At 48.2% G+C, this 23330-nt stretch overlaps 1 protein-coding gene and 1 pseudogene across 6 annotated transcripts in view; both read left to right on the forward strand.

Annotated features, from left to right (window-relative positions):
• Window positions 1–23330, forward strand: part of LOC139059015 (endoplasmic reticulum aminopeptidase 2-like) — a 202543-nt gene that overhangs the window by 58398 nt on the left and 120815 nt on the right. For 5 of the 6 annotated variants that reach the window (XM_070536792.1, XM_070536790.1, XM_070536794.1 and 2 more), the window contains exon 6: window positions 13355–13411. The exons of the other annotated variant lie outside the window; for it this stretch is intronic. In XM_070536792.1, the coding sequence (XP_070392893.1) occupies window positions 13355–13411 (57 nt within the window). The remainder of the gene's footprint in view (window positions 1–13354; window positions 13412–23330) is intronic. 6 annotated transcript variants of the gene reach the window in all.
• On the forward strand, window positions 1538–2522 carry LOC139059438 (uncharacterized; annotated as a pseudogene).

Raw genomic sequence — 23330 nt, forward strand, 5'->3', positions numbered from 1 at the left:
CGAACAAGTCTCAAAGCTTTTGCTTAAGCGAATCCCAACTGGTCAGCTCATCTTCGTGCGCCCGATACCAAACTCGAGGTGTGCCACCGAGGTAAAAGACGACGTTGGCGAGCATGATAGTTGGGTCCCACCGGTTATTGCGGCTGACGTGTTCGTAAAGGCTGATCCAGTCCTCGACGTCTTCCCCATCTTTTGCCGAGAATACGCCAGGGTCACGGGGAGCGGAGAGGGTGATGTAGGTTGTCGAAGTGGCAGCAGGTGTCGGAGCCGGTGGAGTCGGGTTGGCGTCGCCGGGAGCCATGAAGGTAGGCTCGACGTACCGTCCACTGCGAAGCTCCGTGACGAGGTACAGGGAACGTCCACCTCCACCAAATATGTTACGTAGGAAGACACCGACGAAAAGCTATTTACAAGTATATTTACAAGGCAATACGCGCCACAGTTGACCAAGAGGCAACAGCCCGCGCTAGCTTCCAATCGTCGTCTTCGTCTTCTTCCAGCTCGGCTCTTCGTCATTGGGAATACTACCCTGTAGCAATATATTGGTACATTCCTATTTGTACTCTGTAAATAGCTGTAAGCCTTCATTAACTTTACTTCAAATTTCCGCCGCTTAAAAAAAATGAACACGTGAAGACACACCTAATGTTGACAATAAGCAGTTAAAGAAGCAAGTGAGGCGTGTAGAATCTAAGCTCCAGTATTAGTTAAGTCCCCGTGCTATTGCCGAGCGTTTCTGTGAGGAAATGCAAAAATTCGATATTATACCGTGAACTACTCGTTGTGAGCAAACCTGTTTTAGCGGAATAAAATCAATGTAACTGATGTAGAATTCATATATAGCCAGCTTTGTGACATACTTGTTGCACCGCGGCAGGTATGGTATCATAACTGGATTCCTATAGGCTATGCTTTTGCGATTGTCTATCCGCGTATGAAAAACCCGCAATGGGCTGGTCTGCGTCGCTTCGGCTGGCACTGTAGCGTTGCCATCGAGAGATGCATTGTTGTCTAAGAAATTAGCTCTTTGAGTAAATGTTCGCAAAGGAAGACATCGTAAAAATATATTTGAGACGACCACCATAAGTATACAAGCAGAGAGAACGAGGGCGAACAAACGAAAACACCGCAGAAAGCGCCCGGACAACGCCCGAACTGTAGCAGACGACAGGCGCGAGTCCGTGCCCTGACGTCACGCGAGCGGCGCTCGCAGCGCCGCTCGCGTTCGTTCTCGGGGCTAATAGCTTCGCGCCCTGCCATAACGCTGCCGATGCTGGCAGAGATATAAATTATCGAACTGTGTCGCGTTTTCTAACTTTTAGTGACCCCGTTCTGACCCGACTTGGTTTAGTTACAGCAGTGGTGCAGCAGGCAACCTTTGTTCGGTGCGAGAAGTATGAGCGCGTCCAAGTGTACTTTTGTCCAGGACTGGACGAATCCGAAACATTGTGAGTTTGCTGCCTGGGTTAGGCCCGTTGAAAATAACGCGAACGCGGCGTACTGTACGCTATGCAGAACGCAGCTTTCGCTGAGAAACATGGTAAGAAGAGTGCTGACAAGTCATGCTGTAAGTAAGAAGCACCGACTTGCTGCAAACTTGCTGCAAGCTTCGTTTCTTACGCCGCCGGCAAGTGAACCGTTGGGCGCTGTTGTGACCAAAGCTGGGCCGGTGGCGTCAGGTTCTGCGCCGCCTTCATCTTCTTCAACCACAGCTACGGACATCCAACCCGAGCGTGCGGCAGAGGATATTTTTCAACGTGACACAGAAGTGATAAATGCTGAGGTGATGTGGTGTCTCAATGCTGTCATGACACACGCATCATTCCGTGCTACCGCGGCATCGGCTTCTCTGTTCCCGTTGATGTTCCCATCATCAGCTACTGCCAAGAAAGTGCAGCTTGGCAAAGGTGGGGTATACTATTGTCTATGGCCTCGCACCTTTCTTTGAATTGTCGGAACTGAACCAAGCCTCCTACCTCGTCTTAGCGTTTGACGAATCGTTAAACAAAGTTGCACAAAAGGAGCAAATGAACAAGTTGGTTCGCTTTTGGTCGGATGCAGAGGGTAGCGTGAAGACACGCTACCTGACGTCATGCTTTCTTGGGCGCACTCGAGCTGAAGAATTGGTGTCCGCATTTAAAAGTGCCACTGATGGACTCTCACGTTCGAAAATTCTTCAGATATCAATGGACGGGCCAAACGTCAACATGAAGTTTCTCCGTAAGATAAAGCAAGAACTGTGTGAATCCAATGACGGCCGCCAAATTCTCGACGTTGGGAGCTGTGGCCTTCATGCAGTGAACGGCGCGTTCAAAACCGGACACGCGGCAACAGGGTGGCAACTTGTGGAATTTCTGCGGGCTATGTACAATTTATTTAAATGCGTACCTGCCCGACGTGCTGAATACGCACGCATTACCGGGAGCAACATTTACCCTTTGAATTTTTGCTCTGTGCGATGGCTTGAAAATGTTCGAGTAATTTCAAGGGATCTTGAGGTCCGGCCTTACCTTAAAGGTTGACGTTGAGTCATGTCGAAACGAGAACAAGCGACCGACCAGCGCCAGTTACAGCGTCGTCGAAACATCCATCCACAATCCTCTGTTGTCTGCAAAGCTAACTTTTATGCTTTGTATCGCGGAAGAATTGCAACTGTTCCTGGCTCAGTTCCAGACGAATTCGCCTATGCTTCCATTTCTTGGTACAGCATTGGAAAATCTTCTGCGATCACTAATGAGTAGAATAGTGATGAAAGAAGTGATGATGGCAGCGGACAGTCCATTGAAGTTGATAAAGGTTGACATGGACCAGCATGAGAACGTTCTTGCGACGCCCAAGATCGACCTGGCTTTGCTACGAAGAATGTGCTCCGAAAGGCCCCAAACTTTCAGATGGTACTATTTTTGAGTTCAGAAGGGACTGCACCGCTTTCATAAAGAACTGCGCCAAAAAAATTGCGGAAAGGTCGCCGTTGAAATTTAAGCTGACGAGGGGATCGTCCTCTGAATCCCGCGTGCGCCCTGATTCTGGAGCTTGGAGAAAGGCGTTTCACTGATGCACTCGAAGTTGTGATGGAACACCAATGTATGACCGGAGCAGAAGCTGATTGGGCAATGCGATCCTACAAGCATGTGTGCTCCTTAGCCTCGGTGCAAGCAGCATTGAAAAATTTTAACAGGAGCACGGATCGGCTGGATACCCTTTGGGCAGGCATCTGTGGTTCACACAAGGAACCACTCACTTTTGCCAAGATGATTCTATCTCTTTCGCACGGAAATGCGTCTGTGGAGCGGGGATTTTCTGTTAACAAGGGCTGTCTTGTCGAAAATCAGAAGGAACAATCTCTGGTCGCCCAACGAATCGTCTTTGACGCCGTGTCATCGGCTGGAGGAGTTGCCAGCGTAGAAGTTACCAAGAGAATGCGTCAAATGGTCCGTGGGGCGAACGCACGGTGGAAGGAGGAGCTAGAAAGGACGAAAACAGAAAGGGCCAACGCACTCAAGAACGAACGATAAAGGAAGCGTGTCGCCGCATCTTTGAAGCAGCTCGAGCTAAAAAAACAAAGTGTTGGCTGACGCCGAGATACAGGTGTCCCTCATTCAAACTGAAATAAACTCTCCAAAACAGTGAAACGCAACACTGGGGCGTTGTGCGCGAGCTGAGCGTATATCAGGATGGTTGACGTTGACTTTGTAGCTGCTGAGAGAGAATCACTTGTGAGAAAGTTCGGGCCTCCAACCAAAATGGTTGCTATCACTTGGTAAAAATAGTTCACTTTGAAAAATATTTGCTTCTGTGTGCGCCTCCTTTTTATTCGTATTTGACAATATCCGACTCAATTTGCAAAGGGCTTTACCATTTTTTATCGAGAATATTTTACTTGCTGTGCGTTTTACTAACCCTTCTGTTTTCTTTTTGAATGAAGTAAACATTGCACCTTACTATTCAAACTAGATTAAGTGCTTTTATAATTGCAGTAGCAATTATATGGACTCTCCAGGTGCGTTTTTACCGTCGCCATCGCCGTGAGACTCCGTATAAAATCCAAGGGCGATAAAATCGTCGGCGTGCCCCGCATGCTGTATGTGCGGGTGAAAGCCTACGCGGGTGAGCCGTCGACAGCGGCTCAATCTCGCGCGCTCGAGGGAGGAAAGCGGCGAGGAAGTGCACCATCGCGGCCAAGGCACCAGGGGAACGGACTAGACGTTCGACATCCGTTCGTGGGCAGGCGCCTGTAGGAGCGGGCGCGAGAGAGAAGGTCTGGGTGCTTCTGCTCCTTGAAAATATGGCTCTGCCTAGGCACTACGGAGGTGGTTTCTTAGCGCATATGTGTAGGCGTTTGTCCCTAGGCGTGCCGGCATTGCGGAGTGGAGTCGAGTTTGTTTACGCACGGACGCTGGCTGCCGGCGCGGTAAAATAGGTGTAGCAGCGGGCACCGACGCCTGATGTGGCGATCGCTGTCTCGGACATGCTGTCTCGCAGCTGCGGCGCTCGTGCTCAGTCAGTTGAGCGCAAATGGCTGAAAGGCCGCCGGTGACGATGACTGACTCGGCACCAGCGCCGCAGGCGCGAGAATGTCTGTCCGATGTACATTCAGAGGCAAAGTTCTGACTGGTGTTGCAAAAATTGGAGGACGCTTAAGCTTCGCCTTCAAGAGTGGAACGCGATAGCGTTATCGCATCCCGTTCGCACCGCCTACTCAAACGCGCTACGCCAGCCAAACGTCGCGATCGGCAGAGATTGCCGGGCCCTGACGCGCCATGAAGGCGGACGCGGTCATGGGGCGAGTGGCACACCACATGTCAGGGCAGCGCCGTACATTGCGAGGAGGGGGGTTCTTCTGTGTTTGCCGCAAGATGGCTCTGCGTGTGCGCAGAAGAAATTTAGCGGAAACGTACGTCGCTGCTCGTGAAACTGCGACTTCTGTAAGTTACATGGTCATAATTACCAATATACACTGCAGCATAACTTTCTACGGCACGTTTCTAAGGGAACACCGCATTCACTAGAGGTGATTTTGTCCCGATTCGAAGGAACGAACTCGTGGCTGAGTGGAGAAAGAAGACGACGGCGTTCCGAACGGTCGCTTTTTTCATGTTCTCCGCTCCAAAGGTTTTATCGGCCCCTGGCCGAGGTGCTGCTCAGGCTTCAGCCAGCAGCAATGACTACCGTGTTGTGTTACCCCGTGTTCCTACCGGTAAGCTGGTTGCAGATTCCGTTTTCCTGCATGCTGACTTAAGTGGTCGACCGTACAGAGCCCAAGACTTCAGAGACGCCCTTCGGAACGTTATTGACCTGAAGGAAATAAGTTCCATCGGACAATTTCAGATGTCGCACGTGTGGATGGTGACGTGCAAATCATCAATTACAAAATCAAAGCTAGTCACGTGCGGGGAGTTATCCGTAAAAGGTAGACGCTGCCTCGTTATTGACCCCGAGCCCACGGAAGTAAAAATGAAGCTGTTATGGCTTCCTGAGCGTTTGGAAGACGATTACATTAGAGATGCGCTCCAGGCTTACGGGAAAGTGAAGTCCATATCAATAGAAAGCTGGAGAGTATCGGAAATGGAGCAAATGCGTACCCTCAATCGTGACGTGGTGTTGACTCTTGCCGATAGAGTCGGCGTGGGCGACGTTCCACATCTGCTACACGTTTGTGGAGTGCAGAGCCTTGTATTGATTCCAGGCCGGCCCCCGCTTTGTCTCCGCTGTAACAAGGTTGGACACATTCGTCGAAACTGCAGAACCCCACGTTGTGAAGCCTGCCGACGCTTTGGTCACACAGATGAAGAATGTGTTGTGACATACGCCGACAAGTTACGGCACAGGACAAGGCCTCCAGAAGAAAGCTTGCAGGAATGGATGTTACTGAGGTTCTCGATGCAACGGGAGACGTTCCCTCTTCCGCGGATACCAGCTGTGCCAGTAAGGCCCCTCTACATGTTAAAGAGAATGACATCGCAGAACTGCCCGTGGAAAAGGAAACCACCGAAGAGAACGAAGCGCCCGCTACCACGCAGCCAGTTGCCGCCCAGCCAGTGAATGAGACAGCCGCTGATGACTCATCTGCTGCACCGAAGCACCTCAACACGTGCGCTATGCTGGCAGAGGACAACCGAAGTAGCGCGGATACGTCAATTCCGAAGCGCCGTGCCACTAACAGATCAGAGTCAAGCACGGACAGCGAGATGGCCAGTACCACAAGAAAAGCACGTCGCCGCAAAACATCGACACAGTCAGGAAAGTGCCGGCGATCACGGTCTAGGAGGCCTGGTGAGAGTTCGGAGGGAGCCTCGCCGTTACCCTCTAGGACCGACCGCATAGAGAATCAAGTCTAAATAGTGGGTAGTCACCATGGCCCTGTCCCAGCAACTTCTCTTCGCAACTTTGAACGTGCGAGGCCTTAGGTCTTTGCAGAAACAGGCGCAGCTTCGCCGGCTTTTGTCTAGGAAGCGCCTCGACTTCGTCGCCGTGCAGGAGACGAAGATTGAGAGTGACGACAAGACAGAAAGGGCTTTGCGACCTTTTCTGTCTGAATATAATGTCTGCGTTTCACATGCTCTTGGTTTATCCGCGGGCTGTTTCCTGTTTCTGAAAAAGAGCCTATTTTGTTCAGCACTTAGTTACCATGTAGACACACTGAAGGTCGATATATATGTTGTGATTTTGTGTTGCAGGGTGTGCCATGGCGATTAGTCAACGTCTATGCATTTAATGACACTGCAAAACGAATTGTCTTCTTTGATACTGTGTGTAGTCTAATGGACTGTGATCGTTGCATTGTGTTAATGGGAGATTTCAATTGTGTATGTGATCCGTGCGATCGAAGCGGCATTAACACTCAGCGGGACAGGAGTGGTGAAGTCTTATCTAACCTAATAGAAAGTGCAGGGCTCATTGATATAGGAGTGTCGGGACAGGGAGCTCGCTCTTATACACGAATTCAAGGTCGCTCTTATGCCCGCCTTGATCGGATTTATGTTTCTTCATCCCTCCTCTCCCGGGAACTGTCCTGCACTACTATCCCAGTTTCGTTCTCTGATCATTGCATGGTTATCGCAAAAATTGGTAAGAAATCTGTAACTAATTTCCGACCACAGTGGGCACTCTGGAAGCTTAACTCTGAGCTCCTAAATGATCAGGAATTTATTAATCGCGTGCGCATGACCCTAAGAAATTCTCTTTCTACTGACTTGCCGTTATTTGCAGCTTGGGAACTCTTTAAACAAGAGGTTCGTACAGTGGCTATAGAAATTGGATCGCTGAAAGCATTCTATAGAAAGAATGAAGAAACAGTACTTCTTAAAAGCCTACACAACCTTTATCAGATGGAATGCGAAATGCCAGGCACTTACATTGTTGACATAGAAAATCTTAAATGTGAGTTGCAAAAGTATGATGCACTGCGTTACAGAGGTGCGCGAGTTCGATCTCGAAATAGGCGTGCTCTGCAGTCTGAGCAACCAACACGTCAAGCTTTACTTTACGAGCGACGTCACGCTGTTTCCAAAGTAATTCCGGAAATATACTCCGAAGGTAGTCTTCTAACAAATACTAATGATATAATTTCTCAGTTCGAAACTTTCTACACTATGTTGTTTAGTGCCCCTCCGGATGATCACGATGCAAAAGTTTTAGAGAGTTTTGTATCTCTTGTAAAACCATTACAAGATGATGAATGTGCATTTATGAGTGGTAGCCTTACGATCCAAGAAATTGAACTAGCTATTGATCAGCTGCCTCTGTCGAAAACACCCGGCCCTGATGGACTTTCCTGTGAATTTTACAAAGCTTTCAAACCAATTATCAGCCCCATATTATTGGACATTTATATTACAAGTTTAGAGGTAGACGCCCTTCCGCAATCTTTTTGCAAAACCCACACAGTTTTAATTCCAAAAAGTGCAGATAAGGAGAAACTGCGTTCTGTTGAAAGCTACCGACCAATCACATTGTCAAACGTGGATTATAAAATTTTTGCAAAAGTTTTATCGAATAGATTGCAATTTGCGATGTCAATTCTCATTGGTTCCCATCAGACGTGTGGAATTAGGGGCCGATCCATTCACACCAACATACATATCGCCCGTACACTCCTTCATTACTGTTACGGTTCCACTGAGCAGCTTGCAATGCTCCAGGTAGACCTTGCTAAAGCTTTTGATCGCGTCAGTCACTCCTATTTATTTACACTTCTGGAGCATGCCAATGTTGGCTCCGTTGTGCTTAAAGGCGTTAAGCTTTGTTATACGTGTTGTACTACTCGTTTAGTTATTAATGGCCAACTCTCTAAACCCGTTTCCATTTGCTCTTCGGTAAAACAAGGATGCCCTATGTCCCCATTACTATTCGCCCTTTATCTGGAACCGCTATGCTTAAGCGTTATTCAGTCGAGTTACATCCATGGCTTCAATATACTGGGTCATGAAGTAAAGGTCTTAGCTTACGCAGATGATTTAGCGTTCTTCTGCACGGATAAGTTGAGTGTTGAAAAGGTAGTATCAACAACAGAGGAATTTGGCAGCGTATCAGGAGCACGAATGAACACCGCAAAAAGCTTAGGCTTATGGTTTGGCTCATGGTGCTATACACCAGAACAGTTTGCAGGCGTTAATTGGACCGGTGTCCCGCCAAAGTATCTCGGCGTGCCGCTAGACGCATATAAATTAAGCGCACACTATTGGAAAGAACAAGTTTCAGCCCTGCAAAGTTACGCCCAGACATTCGTTCCACACCAACTTTCTATTTTTGGGAAAGCCGAGGCCTGCAATAAGTTCTTGGCAACAAAAATTTACTATGTATTGCAAGTTATACATTGTGCCAGGCTCTACCTCCAACGCTTTCACCGAATCTTTGCAACCTTCGTATGGTCTTCAAATTTTGAGCCCATGAGGCGAGACAATATTTTCAGGCCCGTTAGTGAAGGTGGGCTGGGTTTAGTGCATCTTTATGTGCGGCAAATAGTGTCTCGTTTCTTCTTTTTTCGCGATACATCGCATCCTATACTTCGGTCATTCATGCAAGTCACACTTGTTAATGCGTTACCCGACTTGATTGTTTCTTCGAATTTTTCTTCGCGTTTATGCTTGTGGGGATTCATGCAAGAAGTTTGCTTGGCGATTCGTTTCCTGACAGTTCGGTTTTCCACTGAATACTTGTAATCTGCGTCGCGTAAAACGTTATACAAAGATCTATTGTGCTTGCTTTTTCCGCCTCCATTTTACCGATCACTATACATTCAATGGCCAGGTCACGATGTTCTAAAGCGAGTTCGTAAAATGTATGTATCCCCTTGCTGCAAAACGTTCTTTTATAAACTTCATAGTGAAACCATACCGGTTAAAACATGGCTACAGAAAAAGGGTATCTTTGTCTCTTCTGTTAACTGTCGCCTTTGTGACGTGCCAGAGACGATTGAACATTGTTTTATTAGCTGCACCGACGCCATACTATTTTGGGATGTCCTCCAGCGGACTTTAAAAAAAGACTTTGACATCAACGCTCATACTGTGCGTTACCTGCTGCCGACCGCTGATAATAGTGCACCTTTTGATATGTCTTTTCTCATCGGAATGCACAGTTTGTGGAAAACGCGAATGATGGACAGAAACGCTGAAACGGTTGTACCTACAAGGGTGAATTTCATCCAAATGACCCTACACCTAAAGCAGGTTTATGATGGACTTGATACCCAGCCGAACTGGTACCCCATTTTGGTGAGGTGCCTATCCTTACCACCCTCCTAAAGTGAAACCACATTTCTACCCACAGTATGAATTGAATGAATTTATTTCCATAAATATGCAAGTTTATGGAGGATATAAGGAAAAAAGTTACAAAAGAGCAACTTGACTAGTCCTTAATCTTTCTCGTGACAGCAGCAGCAGTAAACAAACACATGGCAAAAAAAAAAGAGAGGGTAAGAAAAAAAAACAGTAAACGTTCTTATACAAGTGTACATACAGCAGATAGCAATAGAAAAAATACATAACTCAATAAAAAGAAGCCTACTTATACAGACATTAAAGGCTAATAGGCACCAAAGTAATTTATTAACTTGTTTTTACTGCAAGAAAAGACATCAATACTATCGTTCATTAACTTATTTAATAAATGCGGTAAAGTATATGACAGCTTTTGTTTCGCATAGTTGGTACGTGGGTATGGCACAAACCAATATTCCGGAAATCTTGTAGCATAATAGCTTCTATTTCGTGTCAAGTTGGCTATAGACCTGACGTGGTTAATGTTTTTCTGGCATTCCTTACCATATGTTAACGCTAAGCGAAAATTCAAGAGATCAGGAGCTTTAAGTATCTTTAAGTCTTTAAATAATGGATTAGTTGGAAAGTCAAATGGCACTTTGCACACAACACGAATGGCTCTTTTTTGTAGACGAAAGATACGATTAATGTTAGTGGCAGATGTTGTGCCCCAAACCAGGCAGCCGTAATTTAGGTGGCAAACAAATAAAGAGTTATAGAGCAGAAGTTTTACCTTCTGTGGAATCTGTTTAATAGTAAAAAGAAGACCTGAAACTTGAGAAAGCTTGTTTGTTAAAAAATTAGTATGACAGTTCCAAGACATGTCATGATCAAAGAAAACACCTAAGGTTTTAATGGAATTCACGAGCATGATTTTTGAAGAGCCAAGTTTAATGTCATCCTTCAGGAGACCATTCTTATTCTTGGCTTGAAACAAAATTGCTTTAGTTTTTTCTGTGTTGATTTTCAGCCCATTTTCGAGAGACCAAGTATATAATTTCTTATGCACACAATTCGCAACTGTAAGCAGTGTTATAGCATTATTTGAGGAAAACAACGCGGTTGCATCATCAGCATATAAAATAAACTTGGTGGCGAAATCTACATTAACACTATCATTAATAAAGATATTAAAAAGAAGAGGGCCTAAAATGCTACCCTGCGGAACGCCAATATAAACTGGTTTAACTCGGGATGAAATTTTATTAATTTGCACAAATTGGCATCTATGACGCAGATATGACCTAATCAGGTCTAAAGCGATGCCACGAATACCATAGCGATTCATTTTATATAACAGAAGGTCGTGGTTAATACAGTCAAAGGCCTTGCTAAAGTCTATAAAAATGCCTAGTGTAAGAAGGCCTTAATCAAAATTATCCAAAATGAATTCTTTTTGCTGAAGCAGGGCAAGTTGAGTAGACCTATTTTTACGAAAGGCAAACTGACAATCGGTTAAAAACTTTTTGCTTTCGAGGAAATCAGAAATGCGTTGAAAAATAATTTTTTCTAAACCTTTTGAAAATACGGGGAGAATAGAAATCGGTCTATAATTTGTCAACAATTTCTTATCTCCTTTCTTGAACAAAGCCAAAACTTTTGCAGTTTGCATCTGACGTGGAAATACACCGGAAGAAAGGCAGACATTGTAGACGTGCATCAATACAGGCGCAATCAAATCTAAAATGTATTTCACAGGCTTAATCTGAATATCATTGACATCACAAACGCTGCTGTTATTGAGTTCACACAACTTGCATATTATTTCTGAAACGTTTGTTGGGTGCAAAAAAACTGAATCGGAGCAATCAACGGATAAGTAACAACTAGCATTCATGTTGATAGGTGCACTTGCAACGCTGGTAAAGTAATTGTTAAACGTGTCAGGCAAAAACACGTCTGGAACTACATTACCATTTTCCAAAATACCTGTTGGAGGCTGATAATCAGGCACACGATTCAACAAAACGTTGGCCCGCTTCCACAATTTCCGGCTGTCATTCCAGCAGGATTGAAAGTATTCGAAATGATAGCGGTCTTTAGCGCGCCGCAGCTCGTGTGTTAATTGGTTCCGAGAAGATTTAAAAACCTGCAGGTCATGTGGATTCCGGGTTTTAATGAACTTATTATATAATTTTATTTTAACCTTAATTTTACGCAGCAATTCTGTCGTGATCCATGGTTTGCGGATTTTCGAAGAACGCGAAGGTTTGGTACGAAGTGGGAAATGTTTTTTGTAGCAAGTTTGAAAAGTGTGCAAGAATATTTCATAGACAGCATCTGGGTTATCTGCAGCAAAAACATCCCCCCAGTTAATCAGCCGTATTTCATTTCGGAACTGTGCAAGCTGGTGCATTGTAATTGGTTGATAAGTGAAGTTACATTTGTTTTCTCTTTTATTATTACGGATGATACTTAGGAAGATGGGCATGTGGTCGCTTAAACCATACGTGAAAACACCGGCTTTTATGTCAGCTTGGGGAAAGTTTGTCAGAAAAAGGTCAATACAGGTAGATGTGTTAGCTGTGACCCTAGTTGGAATTGAGATAGTATTATGACAGCCATATGCTTGCAACAAAAGCAAAAAGTCTCGACTCGCTGCGGTATCAGTCAACACGTCAATGTTGAAATCGCCACCGAAAACAACTGTACATTGTAGATCATGTGCATATGAAAATAATTTCTCCAGAAACGCCAAGAATCGCTCGACATTCCCATTGGGTGGACGGTAGAATACAGAAAAAATATTTCGTGCATGCATCACAGATAAGACTTCACAGTCTTCCGTCAAGAGGCAAAATTCATCAATGCAATTTACTGAAAGATTACCTTGCACAAGCATGCTAACACCACCTCCCCGCGAAATGGTTCTGGACCTAGTAAAACATTGATAGCTCGGAAGGCACCATGGGGTAGAGTGTTGGTCATACCACGTCTCAGAGAGCATTATGAAATCAAACTGAAATTTGAGACTTTCAAAGAAAAAATCAAGTTCATCTTTTTTATTTCTAGCAGACTGGCAGTTTAGGTGAAAACATGTAGTCGCCCGATTATGACAATTTCCAATATAATTAACAAAATCTGATGGAGGTAACAAGCCTGCGAAAGACATGGCAGTAGAAAAACAATTATCTATCAAACACGTTTTATGATTTCAGTTCATCAAGGTCGGCAGCACAGGTGATCGTGTGGGCATGACTGCCCTCTTTTTTCCTTACAAACACTTTTCCGCGACGGTGCCAAGCGAAACTGAAACCATTGGCACTTGCCCAGTCTTTAGCGGTCTTCAAAAGTGCCCTGTTATGGGCGGTAAGGTTCTCCAACATGAAAACACCTTTTTCTACTGTTGGCAGTACTTTACGTTTGTTCAGCCATTGATCCCTTACTGATTGTTGTGCAAAGCGTATGATAACACCGGGAATCTTATCAGGGTGAGAAGGAAGCCTGTGCACGGCAAGAGCAGATTGACTGGTCAGGGGATCGAGTTCTAACTTTGACGCAAGCACGTTTATTTTGTTGATTAGGGACTCATCTTCATGCATTTTGAGGCCATGAATTTCAATGTTCAGTTTCCTGCTTTGGTATTCCAGATCATTCAACGCAACAGACAACTTTCGCACCTCGTCGTTGGCACCGGAGTTTTCAAGGTTGGAAAGCCTGGAATTCATGCTCTTAATATCAGCATCATGCTTGGAGACTTGAGCAAGTATTTCGTCATATTTGTTCGACATTAACTGCAATGATGCCTCAATGCCGTCCACCGTTTTCTTTAGGGGTAATAATTCATCAAGCTTGCGGTTGATGTCAAGAAGCAGAGAAGCTTCAGAGGGTTCCATATTACTATTCATGCAAGGCGCACTTGTTTTGCTCTTGCGGCAATGTTGACACCTCCAGGCTTTCTTATACTCTTCCCCCTTTGATTTGAAAGTCGTTTCGGCGATTCCCGAGCATTCACCAAGATGGTAAATATTGACACGTGTATTTATATTTATCGGGCGACCAGGTTTCACCGCCTAACAAATGTTATCGCGCAGCGCGGGACGCGCTTGCATGTATCCGAATTTTCTGGAAAGTTATCGATGCTTCTATCCGCGTGTCTGTTGTCACCGAACCTTGTGTTATCAGATTTCATCGCGTGACATGAATGGTGTAGAACTTTGTGGAAGACACGCGGGTCCCATCAGGTAATCTGGAACATTCGACGACTGATCTATAAAAGCCGACGCGCTTGACCCGCTGATGAGTTTTTCCGACGATCGCCGACCGTGTTCGCCGCTATCGTTGTGCTATAAGTGTAGCCTGTTTTTGTGGGCACAGGTTCGCCCAATAAAAGTTAGTTTTCTCGTTCACAGTATTGCTACTGTGTTATTGCTTCTTTCTTCACCGTCACTACCACGTGACATCTGGTGGAGGTGCTTTTCGTCCATGTACAGGACGCCCCCGACAAGCCGTGATCCCAGCCCAGACCGCGAACAGAACACCAACGTAATCCCGGACCACCGAGCAAGCCGCCGTCTTCAACAGCTGCCCCCGGAGCACGGACTTCTACCTGAGAACACCAAGAAGATTGTGGCCAAGGCAACCGCAATGGCAGCCCCAGCGTCCCCCATCGTCCTGCAGCAGCCCAGGGAACCACCGACGTTCCGCGGTTCCACATTTGAGGACCCGGAAACCTGGCCGGAAACGTATGAAAGGGTCGCTACGTTTAACAACTGGGCAAGCGCCGACAAGCTACGACATGTCTATTTCGCATTGGAGGACGCCGCCAAGACGTGGTTCGAGAATCGAGAAGCCACCTTGACGACGTGGGACCTCTTCCGAAGCGGCTTCCTGAAAACATTTCAAAGCGTCGTGCGAAAAGAACGAGCCCAAGCTCTACTGGAGACAAGAGCGCAGCTGCCGAATGAGACGATCGCGATTTTCACTGAGGAAATGAGCCGTCTGTTCCGCCACGCCGACCCAGAAATGTCCGAGGAGAAGAAAGTGCGTCTACTGATGCGTGGCGTAAAGGAGGAACTTTTCGCCGGTATGGTAAGAAGTCCACCGAAGACCGTCGACGAGTTTCTTCGTGAGGCGACGAGCATCGAGAAGACACTGGAATTGCGGAACCGGCAATTTGACCGACGCACCAAGCCAACAAGCTACTCCGGAACTCAATCACTGGCCACGGACGATTTATGCGAGACCATCAGGGCCATCGTGCGCGAAGAACTGCGCAAGGTCTTGCCATCGTCGCAGCCTCAAGTGGCTTCGATCGCCGACGTCGTGAAAGAAGAGGTGCACCGATCGCTAGGAGTTCCTGAGGTGCAACCACAATTACCGCAGCCCCAGCCAGAAGCGATGACTTACGCCGCCATCGCACGCCGTCAAGCTCCCCCTCCGCGACAACGCCAGGTCCCTGTAACGCCGCAATTCCGTCGTCCACCGCCGCCGCCGCCAGCACGCCCACCCGTCGCCCAGCGCACCTACGCGAGGAAGACGGACATTTGGCGTGCCCCCGACCACCGCCCGCTCTGCTACCACTGCGGCGAAGCCGGGCACGTGTACCGCCGATGCCCATACCGCGACCTGGGATTGCGAGGCTTCGCCGTGAACGCACAGCGCCCGAGGGAAGGTGAACGCCCTCGTGACATCGCCGATTACCTCGCCGCTACTCAGTGGAGCCCTCGACGACCGTCCCGTTCGCCGTCACCAGGCCGCTACCTGTCGCCGCAGCACCGACCATACACCGGCCCAGCCCGGGGCCGCTCTGCGAGCCCATATCCGGAAAACTAAAAGCAGCAACCGATGGAGGTGCGGTTGCTGTTCGTCGAATTGACGAAGATCCTCCGCCGCCGACGAAGACGACGAAGAAACCGTCTCGACGACCTAATGACGACACGCCGCCGTCCCGACGAAGTCAGGAAGCCAAGACTACACCGACGAAAGACGACTTGACGAAGCGACGTTCCAGCTTCAGTTCAACACGACGCAGCCGTGATCCGACGCCACGACCTAACTGCAACGCCAGACAAAGAATTACCGACCTTGACGTGCTTCTCGACGGCCACGCAGTCACTGCCTTAGTCGACACAGGGGCTGATTACTCCGTAATCAGTGGACGCATCGCCGCCCAGTTGAAGAAGGTTAAGACTGCATGGGAGGGCCCCCAAATTCGGACCGCTGGAGGGCACCTCATTACGCCGACTGGAATCTGCACGTCAAGAATTACCATTCATGACCGGACTTACCCTGCCACCTTCGTTATCCTGCAACAGTGTTCACGAGACGTCATTCTCGGCATGGACTTCCTGAACCAACACGGCGCCATCATCGACCTGAAGTCGCAGTCAATAACGCTGTCGGAAGATCAAGCGATACCATCGGAGCGCCCTTGTAGCCACCACGCCTTGAGTGTGCTCGAAGATCAAGTGAGCATCCCGCCTCGCTCCAGCATCGTTATTTCGGTCGGCACCGAAACACCCGCTGACGTAGAAGGCGTCATCGAAGGCGACCAACGTCTACTACTCGACCGTGAAATTTGCGTCGCAAGAGGGATCGCTCGACTGCACGGAGGAAACACGAGAGTGTTGCTGACAAACTTCAGCCAGGAGTTCAAGCACATCAACAAGGGCACGACGATCGCATTCATCGAGGAAATACAGGAAACCAGCGATGCCTTCGTCCTCTCGGATTCTGTTGCATCTACCCCGACGACCGTAGTTCCCGAGCCAGACTTCAACATAAATCCAAGTCTCCCCGTGATTAAGCAGCAACAGCTCAGAAGTCTGCTTCAACGATACAAAGACTGCTTTTCAACGTCATCAAGGATTCGACAAACACCAGTCGCAAAGCATCGCATAATCACCGAAGAGAGCGCTCGACCACTACGCCAGAGCCCTTACCGAGTTTCGACGCGAGAACGCGAAGCTATAAGACAACAAGTCGACGAAATGCTGCGCGACGACATCATCCAGCCGTCGAAAAGCCCGTGGGCGTCTCCAGTTGTTTTAGTGAAGAAAAAGGACGGAACCCTACGTTTCTGCGTCGATTATCGTCGACTGAACAAAATCACGAAGAAAGACGTATACCCCCTCCCACGGATAGACGACGCATTAGATCGGCTCTGCAATGCTAAATACTTCTCATCGATGGACCTCAAGTCTGGCTACTGGCAAATAGAAGTCGATGAAAGGGATCGCGAAAAGACCGCCTTCATCACGCCAGACGGCCTCTATGAATTCAAGGTTATGCCGTTTGGACTATGCTCGGCGCCTGCAACGTTCCAGCGCGTGATGGACACGGTTTTAGCAGGATTGAAGTGGCAGACCTGTCTTGTTTACTTGGATGACGTCGTCGTCTTCGCCGGAAATTTCGACGATCACCTTAAGCGGCTTGCGACAGTATTAGAGGCCATCAAGTCATCAGGGCTCACCCTGAAGCCGGAAAAGTGTCACTTCGCTTACGATGAGCTTCTATTCCTAGGCCATGTCATCAGCAAATCTGGAGTACGCCCCGACCCGCACAAGACAGCTGCCATCGCAAAGTTCCCGCAGCCAATCGACAAGAAGGCAGTGCGCAGATTCCTTGGCATGTGTGCCTACTATAGGCGCTTTGTCAAGGACTTTTCACGCATCGCTGAGCCGCTGACGCAGCTAACTAAATGCGACGTCGAGTTCAAGTGGGAAACGCCGCAGGCCGAAGCATTTCAAGAACTCAAACGACGCATGCAGTCGCCGCCCATACTTGCGCACTTCGACGAACACGCCGATACCGAAATCCACACTGACGCCAGTAGCCTAGGCCTCGGCGCCGTCCTGGTCCAGAGAAAAGATGGACATGAACACGTGATAGCTTACGCTAGCCGGTCGTTGTCAAAAGCGGAAGGCAATTATTCTACAACCGAAAAGGAATGCCTCGCCATCGTTTGGGCTACAGCGAAATTTCGCCCTTACCTATATGGCAGGCCATTCAAAGTCGTCAGCGACCATCACGCCTTGTGTTGGCTAGCGAATTTAAAGGATCCCTCAGGACGGCTGGCACGGTGGAGCCTCAGACTACAAGAATACGACATCACCGTAACATACAAGTCCGGACGAAAACACTCAGACGCCGATTGCCTATCCCGCGCCCCCATTGACCCGCCGCCGCAAGATGACGAGGATGACGACGCCTTCCTTGGAATAATAAGCGTGGAAGACTTCGCCGAACAACAACGAGCGGACCCGGAACTTAAAGGCCTCGTCGATTATTTGGAAGGGCACACCGACGTTGTCCCCAGGGCATTTAAGCGCGGATTATCTTCCTTCACGCTTCAAGACAGTCTACTCGTGAAGAAGAACTTCTCGCCAGTCCGCGCCAATTACCTTCTTGTTGTCCCGTCAGGACTTCGTCCAGAAGTATTGCATGCCCTACATGACGATCCGACCGCTGGACACCTCGGATTTTCCCGGACACTATCAAGGATACAAGAAAAGTATTATTGGCCGCGACTGACCGCCGACGTCGCCCGTTATGTCAGAACATGCCGAGACTGTCAGCGACGCAAGACACCGCCGACAAGGCCAGCCGGATTACTACAGCCAATCGAGCCTCCTTGCCGACCATTCCAGCAGATCGGGATGGACTTGCTGGGACCCTTTCCGACGTCAATAACCGGAAATAAGTGGATCGTCGTGGCGACGGACTACCTCACCCGCTTCGCTGAAACAAAAGCACTGCCGAAAGGTAGCGCAGCCGAAGTGGCGAAATTCTTTATCGAAAACATCCTGCTGCGACATGGCGCCCCAGAAGTCCTCATCACCGACCGAGGAACGGCCTTTACAGCGGAGCTCACCCAAGCCATTCTGAAATACAGTCAGACAAGGCACAGGAGGACAACGGCCTACCACCCGCAGACGAATGGTCTTACGGAGCGGCTGAATAAGACCCTCGCCGACATGCTAGCGATGTACGTGGACGTCGAACACAAGACGTGGGATGCGGTCCTGCCGTACGTAACATTCGCTTACAACACGGCGGTGCAAGAAACAACACAGATCACGCCGTTTAACCTGGTTTACGGCAGGGATCCGACGACGACGCTCGACGCCATGCTGCCCCACGTCACTGACGAGGAAAATCTCGACGTCGCTAGCTATCTCCAGCGCGCCGAAGAAGCCCGACAGCTCGCCCGCCTGCGGATCAAGAACCAGCAGAGGACCGACAGCCGACACTACAACCTCCGACGACGCTTTGTCGTGTACCAGCCCGGTGACCGTGTTTGGGTTTGGACCCCTATACGCCGACGAGGACTGAGCGAGAAGCTTTTGCGTCGCTATTTTGGACCGTACAAGATCATCCGACGTATTGGTGCACTGGACTACGAGGTCGTGCCAGACGGCATTTCGCTGTCACAGCGGCGCCGCTCACGACCTGAAATTGTCCACGTTGTGCGGCTCAAGCCGTACCACCAGCGTTGACGAACTTTGGGACTTCGCGTAACTGACCTTTGGACTTTATTTTTTTCGTTGTTTTGTTACTTATGTTTAATAAGTGTCCCTTTGTGTTTCGCTCTCTTTGTAGCATCGGGACGATGTTTTTTAAGAGGGGGGTATTGACACGTGTATTTATATTTATCGGGCGACCAGGTTTCACCGCCTAACAAATGTTATCGCGCAGCGCGGGACGCGCTTGCATGTATCCGAATTTTCTGGAAAGTTATCGATGCTTCTATCCGCGTGTCTGTTGTCACCGAACCTTGTGTTATCAGATTTCATCGCGTGACATGAATGGTGTAGAACTTTGTGGAAGACACGCGGGTCCCATCAGGTAATCTGGAACATTCGACGACTGATCTATAAAAGCCGACGCGCTTGACCCGCTGATGAGTTTTTCCGACGATCGCCGACCGTGTTCGCCGCTATCGTTGTGCTATAAGTGTAGCCTGTTTTTGTGGGCACAGGTTCGCCCAATAAAAGTTAGTTTTCTCGTTCACAGTATTGCTACTGTGTTATTGCTTCTTTCTTCACCGTCACTACCACGTGACAATATTATTGCAGACGCAACATGTCATGAAGTGAGCATCAGCTTCAATGTCAGCATCACAGTTTGCTCAAGTTTCATCTTCTAAGGTACTCATAACTGAGACAGTTAACAGGCAGGCATGGTGACATGGACGAAAAGCAACGCAACCAAGATTTTCAATGTGGTGCAAAGAACTAGCCAGCAGCAGCAGCAGCAGCAGCAGCAAGAATACGAAAATATATCGGATAATACAGCTAGAAAAAGAAAAACTACACAAACCTGTGAAAAATTGCAGGACAGTTTAAGACAGCGTGTTGGCTGCGCTGCCGCTGCTGCCACAAGACGAGGAAGCGCTTGGCGACCACTTATGTAGCGGATGGTGGCGCTTCAGCTGCTTGGGCCGTGACGCAGGACTTGGTGAAGACAACTGTCAAAGTAGCTTGATCTTGACGATTAGATTCCAGACAGGCGCTGACGTCGATCCGAGCAAAGCCACGTTCCCAGCACAAGAGCAGCAGCAACTGTAAAAAATTGCAGGACAGTTTAAGACAGCGTGTTGGCTGCGCTGCCGCTGCTGCCACAAGACCGATGCCTTTTCTATGAGTGACTGTCAGTGTGCTCTCCATTCTCTGACTATGCACAACTGGTGAATATCGGGTTGTTGCTACTGTAATAAATACCATGAAAGAAAGAAAAAAAAAGAACTCGTGGCTGAGTGGTAGCGTCTCTGTCTCACACTCCGGAGACCCTGGTTCGATTCCCACCAGCCCATCTTGCAAGATGTTTTTTATTTATGAAGTGCCTTCTGCGATTTATCGCTCACGGCCAACGCCGCCGCCGACACCGGCTGTAGTTGTGTTTGCATAAAAAAGTGGCTAAAAAAGTTTGCATAAAAAGTGGCTGTCCGCTGTCGCGGACAGCCACTTTTTTATGCGAACACCCCCTGGTACGCTTCGGCCTCCGTGGCCCCAACCCACAGGGCGCCTTGCTTCCAGCTTAGATCTCCCAGCTACCCGTTGGGTGCCCTGAAGATCCTGCACTGTCTGCTTTATTATCACCTAAGGAGCTCTCCCGAGTCCTCCATTTGCCGGTTACATGTGCGCTCCTGGAGCAGTGCTTGAAAAAAATCCCATCTATCGTCGCGACGAAAAAAGCGACCCGCGACTTACACAACCTTGCCCCTTCAGAAACAGCGATCACCAAATGGGGCGTCCGTGCCCACTGCCTCACCGCGCTGGCAGCCGGCGGACACCACACTCCACAATGCCGGCATGTTTAGGGACAAACGAATACAACACGCACTCAGAAACCTCATCCGTAGTGCCTAGGCAGAGTCGTACATTCAAGGAGCAAAAGCCCCCAGATTTTCTCTCTCACGCCCGCTGTTACTCACGCCTGCGCACAAACGGATGGCGATCCCTCAGTCTCGTGGGCAACGGTGGTGGCGGTGAGAGGAAGGGGGCGTTCTACTTCGGGCTGCCGCGCGCGCATGACCGGGCCGCTGTATCTTGAAAGTCATCTGCGACGGGGACAGGGTCCACCGTGCGCTGTTTCCCACGCTTAGTTCGCGTTGAAGCAAGAGGCAGCACAAAAGTCAATTCGCTCATTGCTGCTGCCGCACTTCCTCACTCCACCGTTGTGACAGCCATTTTCCGTGGTCATCAAGTGAGATGTGTTCACAGTTGCTTCTGCATGCATGGCACCATGCTTGTTAATTTAGTTAGTAAGTAAATGTTACAAACTTATATGGCCAATAAAACTACTAGCCTTACTTCATATAGCTGTCTACTAATTTGCTATCGCGATCGATGCTTCGCCTTTCGGGCGAAGCTGCAACTTTTTTTTAACATGCTTATTAGAGAGTGACTGCATCGGGCGACGTGGTGTCAGCCCGTCTCGACATAAAACAAAGTTCAGTGTCACTCAGGGAATTCAGCAAAACCAATCAGGGAAAACCTGAAAAACTCAGGGAATTTGGAAATGTCAACTTGTTAGACACCCTGTTTTTAGTACTTTCCTGTTTTTCACGTACTCTACTCTGCACTTCCTGGCGCAACTTTGGAGAAGCAAATTCAGGATGAATTAGAGGCACGTTTGCAACGTCCAGCCGATTTCGTGGTTGTCGAATATGGAGCAGCATAGCTGGAGACACACCGGTAGTCATATGTGGAGTAAACCTGTAAATTGCCAAATATTCTAAGACCGCAAGTCTGAGGTCTCGCTGTTCCAAAATAGCAATCTGTATGAATTCTTTAAGGACACGGTTAAATCTTTCTACCTGGCCATTGGCCTGTGGGTAGTAAAGAGAGGACAAGAAATGCTTAATGCCTCTTTCCTTCAGGAAGTTTTTGAACTGTGCAGAAACAAACTGTGGTCCATTACCGGACACTATAGCATCTTGAAATCCTTCCCTACTGAATATGGACATGAGACTGTGCATGATGGCTTCCGATGTGATGGAAGGCATAAAAGCAACTTCGGGCCACTTGGAATGATATTCAACCATGACCAAAGCAAAACGAGCATACTGTGGAGCATGATCAAGAGGGCCTATTATGTCTATGGATAACTTTTCCCATGGTCTTAATGGCCATTCGACAGGTTGTAATGGCGCAAAAGATGGTTTGACAGATTTATCTGCTTGTTGGCACACAAACCAGTTTCCCACAAGTTCCTCAACTTGCCTATCCATGTGAGGCCACCAGTAGATGCCTCTCAGTCTGAGCTTGGTTTTCGTGATGCCTAAGTGACCTTCATGAGCAATAGACAGGAGTGTCTGACGCAAGGAAGCAGGAGGAACGATACGTTCACCTCGGAGAAGCAGATTATCCATGTAGGACAATTCGGACTGAACAGCAGCATACGCCTGTAACTCTGGCGGAAGGTCCGCCGCAGTTCTCCATCCTTTTACTATTCTGTCTTTTAATGCTTGGCACACTGGATCTGCCTGTGTGGCTGCTTGGAATTCCTCCTTTGTAATACAAGATGAAACTAAAGACACTATTTCCTCATTTAGTGCAGGTTCACATTCGGGAGGGACAGGTAGGCGTGACAATGCGTCCGCAATGACATTTTGGTCACATTTACGGTACTGAATGGAGAAATTGTAATACAGCAATCTTGCATTCCACCTTGAAATTCTTAATGGTCGCTGTCCAGGCCCGTTTAAAGATAGCAATGCTACTAAAGCTTGGTGATCAGTTCGTAGAGTGAACTGTCGACCCCACAAGTAAACATGCCAATGTTCACACGCAAACAGACATGCCAATGCTTCCCGTTCACCTACGGAGTACAGTCGTTCTGCGGAAGATAACGTACGAGAAGCAAAAGCTACTGTAAAGAGCTCATTTCCACATTTTTGCTGTAGGACAGCTCCTATGCCAACGTCAGAAGCATCAACCGTCACAACAATAGGCAAATGCCGTTGAAACATGCGTACCACCGGGCGTGATGCAAGTATGTCTTTAATAGCCTGAAAGCTGCATTCAGTATCCCGATCCCAGACAAAGGCTTGTCCTTGCCTTAGGAGTTTCCTTAGCAGTTCCACTACGTCGGCATACTGCGGGATAAATTTAGCATAAT

This window comes from Dermacentor albipictus, chromosome 4 (assembly GCF_038994185.2).
Source record: "Dermacentor albipictus isolate Rhodes 1998 colony chromosome 4, USDA_Dalb.pri_finalv2, whole genome shotgun sequence".
Lineage (NCBI taxonomy): Eukaryota > Metazoa > Arthropoda > Arachnida > Ixodida > Ixodidae > Dermacentor > Dermacentor albipictus.